The sequence below is a fragment of the Mytilus galloprovincialis genome, chromosome 13 (genome assembly GCF_965363235.1).
Source record: "Mytilus galloprovincialis chromosome 13, xbMytGall1.hap1.1, whole genome shotgun sequence".
NCBI lineage: Eukaryota > Metazoa > Mollusca > Bivalvia > Mytilida > Mytilidae > Mytilus > Mytilus galloprovincialis.
Window position 1 is genome coordinate 45472885 of NC_134850.1, and position 9225 is coordinate 45482109.

Here is a 9225-nt window from a genome sequence, read left to right on the forward strand (position 1 = left end):
ATAATTTACCAACTTTTGATCCTTTGAAAGTATTTTAAACAATTAAGTGGATGCTTCTATTGGAAAGCTTGTTTGACGGTCCTATATATTCATTAGTAGATTTATCATAGCGCCATGTCCTCCAAATCAGATGATTTGAGTCTGTATAATCAAGTTATTCTAGCGCCATGTCCTCTTAATCATATGTTATCAGTCTGTATAATCAAGTGATCATAGCTCTCCTTTGCTGTTTATTTTTCTCTAATTTGACTTAACAAATATGTGTGAACCAAGATGGGCAAATTTTACGCCTAGTTTTATAAAAAAATCCAGAGGTGACAGTTGATAATTTATAAGTATGTCCCGTTCAAGGGTGACCATTTTCTTTGGTATGGCGTGGTTGTGAGACAGCATATGATTTTTTTTTGTGTTTTTTATTCGTTTAGCTTGGATTTGTAACTTGAATTCCAAGTGAGTGCGAAACTTTAACAATCCATTCATATTTGTAAATTAATTGAAACATCCTCTTTGTAGATAAATGATCAATAATATTGTTAAATTGTTGTTTGGTATATACACCTCTATAGCTAAAATACATGTTTTCCCCGGGACAGTAGTAAAAAAACATGTATTGTATTTTGTATCGAAATAATTGCTTTCGTAGAATCGTGTCATATTTCATATAATATTGGACACCCGCTATAATTCCAAGAAATTTGGTTTCAACGAAATCTAAATTCGCAAAAATCTTAACACCATTTTGGTTTAGGTCATATAAACATTGCTCTCACAAACAGATTCATTGTGCATAATGTGGTTATAGTTATTGGGCTAACATTAATTTTGGTAGATAAAGGCGGTAAGGAACTTAAAAATTATTTATATTAAAATTGATTGAATGACAAATGATATGTAAAAAACATAATTTTGACTTCATCTGTTATATGAGCTCATCAATTTTAGATATTTAATCGTTGGTCTCCATCATCACTGAAAATACATTTAATCGTGGAAGTGCACCACTTGTTAATGTTAACATAATAATACAACTTACAATTATCAAACGGTGTGCAGAGACCATTTAAACAGCTAAAGGTTTAATCAAATTACTATTATTCCCTTTCAAATGAAATTTATAATAATGGCGTATTGAATGGATATTAAAATAGAGCTAATAAATTATGTTTTTCTTATAGTGAAAGGGGATCCAACAAGAAGAAATAAAAGAGGTAACATATTACTTATAATAACTCGATAACATTTTATTATTTTACTCAAGGCGGTTGTCATCAACCTGCTTTGGTTGTAATAAAGGATCAGTTCATTATTTGCAATTCCAATTAATTTAACCAGACCGATATGGCTTGGTCCAAATGAACCAAGTCACGTATCTTACTCAAAACTCGAAATTGTTCCGACGAGTTGTAATATATTTGTACATATCTTTTTAATATCAAGATATAAAAAATAATCAATATGTTATCTTTTATGTTGTATAATTCCATGATTTGGGTGAAATTAATGAAATCGATTTAATATCTACAATTATATAGTTCGATCGTTCTCTTTCCTAAAAATCTATTTTTACCACAAAGAACCTTCTTACGAAAATTATGTTCGAAGAATAACCAATTAATCTTTTAAAACCAGCGAGAAAGCTTTTCATCAAGTAGTTATTTTTGGAATTATACATAATACACCTTACATGCAACATTTTATTTTGAATTTTATTTTTTTAAATGCAGGCTGGTTTTGGCGTTCTAGATCTAGAACTTCGAATTCTCAGTCAATTAGTAAGTGAATGGGTATTTCCTCCTTTGTGTTCAACATAGATGCTGCTCGATAGCATTACAATACCCGAAAGAAGAAGAAAATACACTCTAATTATATAAACTATGACTTTAAAAACTTTGCTCGTGGTTTATATTGTTCAAGGTCGCATGGTGACTTCTTAATTAATATTTGTTGATAATCAGTACTGTTTGGTTACTAGTTTAAACACTTTGCTTTCGTTCAGCTTTGAATTTATATTTATATAAGATATCTATAGAAACAACAATTTCATATGTCCGTAGCGCTTTTCTGTTATATATAAAAACTGAATTATAGCAATTTATCGCTATGTTATGAAATTTTTCTTGGATCTTGCTGACTGATAATTTTCTCGGCGAAAATTAATGATATAAAAATTATCGCTAGAAACTAAGGACGCACGTGCCGGTTGTCATGACATTAACAACGTCGTCATAGGTAAAATAGCTATAAACAGATTATCATTGGTCATCACAACTCGATTGCTTTTCTCGCTTTCGACGTACCGGCTTAAGCGAGAAAATCAAAATATCGTTGAGATGATCAATGATTATCTATAAGTACAATTATAAAGATATCCAATGTGAAATGTCTTTCATGAGATAGAGATTTTCGATAGTTCTTGTTTGATTAAAAATAAACATAAGACAAATGTAACGTAATATTCTTCTTCTAAAATTATGTTGTGACCATGAATTTTTGTCTTCATAAACAGAACCAGTAGAAGCATACTGTACACGGAAAGGCCAAAACGGTGACTGTGGGTTTTATAGATGCTTTAAAAATAGAAGACAGCGTGGGTCATCTGGTTATCTAATTGGTTACGGCTACAAGTGCTAGTACTGCGGCAGATTTAGAAACCGATATAACAAGTTCACAAATGATGGTAAAAGTTGGATTGATTGTGTAAGACCAAGCTTGACAAGAAAACTGATAGGAAAATACTAGGAAAATGTAGTCGGCCAATGTGACAAATTAAAATCATATGCCTTTGACACCCACGTTAATTGCTATTTGAACTGTGGTTTTTGCAACATGTATACATCAAATTTGTTCGCTCTTAATAGTGTGTACAAGTATTGGGACATGCTGTCAGGAGATTCGTATAGACAAATGAAAGCAGTTGCTGGCAGTTGTTTTGGTTAGCATAGATATGCATGATATACCAACAGTAACTAAATAAGTATAAAAAAGTGTATTAAAAAAATAGAAAAATATGGTTTATTTTTTAATGAATTTGAATTTCAATTTGGAAACTTGTGAAAAATTTGCAAATTGACACAATTTAATCTTTACATGAGAGGAACAAAGACAATTATACTGATGTTTAAAAGGGAGGAGAGCAAAATTAGACTTCGTTATTTTTGATTAATGCTCGTCATTCTGTTTGTAATTGGTAAATATGCATTCAAATTAGCATAACTCTTTCTATTTAAGTATAGAAAAGAAGATGTGGTATGATTGCCAATGAGACAACTCTCCACAAAAGGCCAAATGACACAAAAAATAACAACCATAGGTCACTGTACGGCCTTCAATAATCAGCACAGCCCATACCGCATAGTCAGCTATAAAAGGCCCAGAAATGTAAAACATTTCAAACGAGAAAACTAACGGCCTTATTTATGTACAAAAAAATAACGAAAAATAAATATGTAACACATAAACAAATGACAAACACTGAATTACAGGCTCTTGAGTTGATATCTTTATGCTTATTTGGTCAATTTGGTTACGAGCCGTCAGTATGATAATGTCTTTGGTTTTCCAAAATTTTGGCTCTGCATTCCTATTTATTGTAATTAAGAAGCAATACATAGGTTTTCTGAACCATGTGTTTTCCTTGTTGATTTTTTTCTTTGTTTTTTTGGGGGGAAAGGGGGGGGGGAATCGTAATTTGTTTTAATGTTTGCCTATCGGAGGTGCTGGATGTCATGCTATCTACTACTGGTTATCATTTTATGTCGTATTTCTTGTCTAATCCCTAAAATCCTTTCTTTTAAATTGTATTTTAATATGTCAATCCATGTGTTGGAAATTTTAGAAATATTGTTAAAATATGTTGAAATTTTATTGATATTTGCTCTTATTGGAGTTAATTGAACTTTGTCATTTTTTTTTTGGAGTATATACTTGCATACGTAAGAGAGGAATAGAGTTTCGAGAGAACTCCTCCAACAGTGGCACATAGACCTATGTGTTCCAATGCTCAACTTTGTGTATGTTAAATTAAGAATAAAGTTTTTAATTTTTATTAATATTTGCTCCTTTGTAAAAAAGTTGAACATTTTTTTGTCTCTCCGACACAATAATATCTCAAAGAAAGTCCTTCGTTGACTTTGTTATAATACAGTTACATCAGGGTGGAGCGCGGGACAGCAATATGTCTAGTTTATTGAATATTTTATATTTAGATGAAACACCACTGTCACAGGTGAATTTTGTACATCACTGGGTCGATACCTCTGCTAGTGAACTATCAGTCCCCGAGGGTATCATCAGCTCAGTATTCAGTGCTTCGGTACTGATTTAAAATATTTTACTAAAATTGTCCGTTTAGAAATTTTGAAATTATTATGAAACTAAGGTTTCAACTCCCTCAGGCAAAGTTGGCTTTAGATGAATTTGGCTATTAATTTTAGGTATTTTTTACTTATTATGAACGATTTTCGGTACTTGTAAATCTTCGGATTTCAAATGTTTGGCTTTGAGCGTTCCTGATGAAGGTAAATTCAGAAAAGCGCTTCGAACGCAATAAATTATAAAACGTGTTGTTTTCCATTTTTAATGCCAACAAAGATATTTAGCCCCGTACATTCAAAATGTGTCTGTCCCTAATCAGGAGTCTGTAATTCAGATGTTGTACTTGGTTGCTGTTTAAGATATTTTCTAATTTAAAAACAATCTGTATTCTGTTTTTGAAACGTTGTTTGTGCTGTTGCACCATAGTCCTGATTGTCTATGGTCAGAATAGGGTTGGGCGCCCGATAAATTGTTTAACTCCGCCACATTTAATGTAAGACCGTTCCAGGTGTAATACCATCCTTGTTTTTCTACTGTTAGTCTTTCTTAAATTTGCACTGTAAAGAATTGTGCAGAATTTATCTTTGTTTCAAATAAAGAAATACTAGGCATGAGTAAAGTTTCATTCTGGCCAGTAGTGATAGACAAAATTTACATAACATTGCATTGCACATAAGAAAATAATCATCACTGGAAATTAACCAATCAAATGTTCGCCTCTTGTTAACATGTGTACAAGCTTAAGTAACCATGTTATCTCAAGTTTCCAAAATATTCTATAGAAAAAAAAATAAAAAAATGATGCTTTGAAACACCGAAGATATATTTTTATGCTTATGATCCAGAAAAATTCAAGGGAATATTTTTTTCTAACCTTTTTCGTTTGTTACCGGATGTGACGTACTATACTTTGGTGGAACAATGTATTACACCTTCCAAGTCATGAGCATATATTTCAGCAGTTGTCGTTTTGTTGCTGTATAGCATATTTGTTTATTTTTTGTTTATTGTTTTGTAAATAAATCGGGCCGTTAATTTTCTCGTTGGTTTTACAAATGTCATGTCGGGGACCCTTTATAGCTTGCTATGTGGTATTGTTTTTGCACATTGTTGATAAAGTGATTTATATTGTTGATAACTTTTGCTGAGATATATTCATGGTGCTTTTTCATTGGCAATTATACCACATCTTCTTATTTCAGTATTACATTATATAGTCATGCATAATAAAATAAGAGAATAAATAGCGAGAACAGGAAGTTACATTTAATGATAGTAGACTAAGATTATTTCAATTCAACCACACCACGACGGACACGTGGAACTGCTGCATAATATATCGGAGAAGCGATTAGCAAAGTGGTGGCAGTTATTTGACAACAGGCGGTATCCACCATAGCGCTGCCTGTACTTATTCGTACAACGTTTCATACAATCTATGCTCAAACTGCTGTACCCGGCTGGACGACTTTCCCGACTAGAAGAACATTTATTGGAGTCCTTAGGGGCATTTGAGCTAAAAATATCTCCTCCATTTTTCAATCGTTCGAAAAAATGGCCATTGTATTCGATCCATCTATGCTTTAGTGCCCATGTTGGTCGAGATGGTGACGATCCACGTTTTCCTTTTGCCATACAAAACAACCGAGTTGTTCCAAAGTAAAATGGTTTCCCTCTTGAAGGATCTAAAAAAAACAAACATTTAATATGTTTTGCTGTTGTAAAACAGTTAAAGGTAACATGAATACTTCTACGAATATTGTTACTGTAAAAATAGATTATAGTACACTTAGTTCTGATCATTAATTGAAACATTTTGTTCCTATTTTATATTACGTATGAACAGCCAATACGAGACAAAGAGCTTTATATTATTACTTACAATTGTCCTCAAACATGCATTTAAAAATTGATTCAAAATTCAAATCACCTAAAATATACATTGTTATATATCATATGAAGGCAAACGTACCACCACACTTAGCAGCAGTGCATGGCCTGTGCCTAAACCAGGTACCACATCGATTCCTCCTTGACCTTCGCCAAAGCCATCCAAACGAATTAGTAACTAGAACCTCTAGAACCAGCAACGTAAGCTGTTTTTGTAAAAGAAAAAGAAAACGTCAATGAGTGTTTTGAAACTATGATATTTTCGATAATTTTGTGTCTTATTATTATTACTATTATTATCATTATTATTATTATTATTATTATTATTATTATTATTATTATTATTATTATTATTATTATTATTATTATTATTATTATTATAATCATAATTATTTTGACGTTTGATTATTCAGTAAAACTGTCTTACCAAGAAAGTTACTTTCATTGTTGTTAGTGATTTTTGTGCGTATTCTGTCAAGGAACAGGAGCAATTAATTTAATCAAATGCAGTTGCAATATATATAAACATATCGGTTATGGTAACATATGCTGTTTATTTTGTTCTATTACAATATTCATTACCATTATAATTTCCAAGAAATATAAAAAATGTATTCAAAGTATTGGAAATTCAATACATGCACAATCATTTTGTAAACAATGGTATCCGAGGTCAAAAGTCTGCATTTATTTCTCTTCAAAAGAAAAAATCTAAGATAAAGCTTGAAAAACAAAATGTCTTCACCAAAACCATGTGTAATGGTGCTGGATATCAATATTGATTTAGATTATTATTTTTTTACCATCTGTGTGTTACATTACTGATAGAATGTTTGCCCATAACCTAGATGTCACTCAGATGAAAATCTACATTCTTAAAACATTATTAACAAATTGTCTATTAAAACATTCTATATATCTATCGATCATGCAATTAAGTATTTCGCGTGTTTTGGCTCTCTGGAGTTGTATTTTAAATATTTCTCATGACTATTTTAATAAATAAAGATGAAGTATAGATGAAACTTGGATGTCAGGTTGTCGATGAAATGCGGGTCGGTCGTTCAAAATTATATATAATCATATAACATAAGTTGTGGTATATTGCCAATGAGACAACTCTCCACAAGAGACCCAACGACACGATAATTAGCCGCCTGGTAACATTGATTTTTTTTATAATAATTAGATTTTGAAATATCAGAGCAGGAATATTTGTAAATTACTACTAATTTTCATTTAATTGATTCTAATCTTTTTACTAAACAAAGTAAGAGAAGATTACTCAGAAATTGTAAAATTTCTTTTAATGAACCCAGGATTGATTGATTGATTGTTGGTTGCTTTAAGCCGCATTAGCACAAAAAGGCTATATGGCGGTGAGAATGAATCCATGAGGACAGCTGTATGTGTCTTTTTGCCAAAATGTGATTCGGCGGCAGCTCAGTAATTCTGCGCTCCAAATTAGACTAATTTGCGTCGGCCGACGTCATCGTTTAGGGAGCAGCTATTTTACTTCAAAAACCTAACGCTACGCTGTAAGATTGGACCTAATGATATACTCTGATAACAAACATAGCGTTCTGCTATAAAATTGGACCTTATGTTTGCATCAAGAATGGACCTAGTATATTGATGTAATAAGGTACACAGTGGTCTGTTATTAAAATCTGAGAAGAACACACCTTCTCATACATTTGATTAACAAGGAATAGGCCGGGTGAAGCTTTCTCTCTGATTGATTTTTAAATGCTATTTCAAGAATGGGTCTAGTGTATAAATATAGTAATGTACATAGTGGTCTGCTTTTAGCGATGAACCTATAGCTAAAGATATGCAATAATAATTAACCTTGTGTTCTGCTATAAAAATGGACCTAATGCTATGCTTTAAGAACTAACCTTTTGTACATGTTTTGCATATTGCTAAGCTATAAAAATGAACCTAGTATAATGCTAAAATAATATGCCTAGTGTGCTGCTATAAGATTAGACCTGTTACTTTGCTATAAGACGTGACATAGTGTATTGTTATATTAATGTTACTAGTGGTCGGCTATTGAAAATTGAGAAATTGCTCTGCGAATAAACCCAGTGTATTGCTATGATGAGCTATGAAATGCTATAAGAGTGTTCTACTATAAAAAAACAAAACAAAAAAAAACATTATGCTATGCTATGAGATTTAACCTAGTGTATTGCTATACTAATGTCCCTAGTCTTCTGCTATAAGAATGGACCTTATGTTATGCTATAAGAATTAATCTAGTCTTTTGCTATAATGATGATCCAAGTGTTCTGCTATATGCTGGACCTAAAGCTATGCTATAAGAATAGAACTCGTGTTTTGTTTTAATAGTGTACCTAGTGTTCTGCTATAAGAATGGACCTAATGCTATCCTATAAGAATATACTTAGTGTATTGCTATAATAATTTAACTAGCTGTTTGCTATTATCAATGGACATAATGCTATGCTATAAGAATTTACCTAGTGTATTGCTAAAATAATGTACCAAGTGTTCTCCTATATGATGGACCTTATGCTATGATATAACATTAAACCTAGTGTATTGCTATTGTAATTTACCTAATGTGCTGCTATAAGATTAGACCTATGGATTTGCTATAAGAATGGACCTCGTGTATTGCTATAGTTATGTACCAAGTATTTCAAGAATGGACCCAATATATAACTGTTATTATGTACATAGTGGTCTGCTTTAAAGAACAAACCTATTGCTCTGTTATAAGAATAGACCTAATAAAATGCTATAAGAATTAATCTAGTGTATTACTATACTAATTGACATAGTCGTTTGCTATAAGAATGGAAAAAATGCTTTGCTATAAGAATGGAAAAAATGCTTTGCTATAAGAATGGACCTAATTTTTTGCTGTAAAATGAGCCCTAGTGTATCATTTTATTGTTGTACATTGTGTTCTGCTATACAATTATACCTAATATTGTGTTATTTGAATGGACCAAGTGTATTAAACTTAAAATGTACTAAATAGTATGC

General features: G+C 31.6%; 1 protein-coding gene and 1 long non-coding RNA gene across 3 annotated transcripts; one reads left to right on the plus strand and one right to left on the minus strand.

Annotated features, from left to right (window-relative positions):
* The first annotated feature begins 706 nt into the window (after positions 1-706).
* LOC143056741 (uncharacterized) lies at positions 707-3010 on the plus strand. Of its 2 annotated transcripts, XR_012972487.1 has the most exons (4): positions 707-838; positions 1176-1208; positions 1725-1772; positions 2507-3010. It is a non-coding gene; the product is annotated as an uncharacterized LOC143056741 (long non-coding RNA). The 2 variants fall into 2 exon arrangements; XR_012972488.1 differs by lacking the exon at positions 1725-1772 and having other exon boundaries at positions 709-838.
* A 2559-nt stretch (positions 3011-5569) lies between these two features.
* Positions 5570-6737, minus strand: LOC143056470 (uncharacterized). Its single transcript, XM_076229549.1, has 3 exons — positions 6632-6737; positions 6287-6410; positions 5570-5999 (listed from the first exon to the last, which is right to left on the minus strand). Exons 1-3 carry the CDS (start codon positions 6647-6649, stop codon positions 5611-5613), a joined length of 531 nt encoding a protein of 176 aa, XP_076085664.1. The 5' UTR covers positions 6650-6737; the 3' UTR covers positions 5570-5610.
* Positions 6738-9225: the final 2488 nt, after the last annotated feature.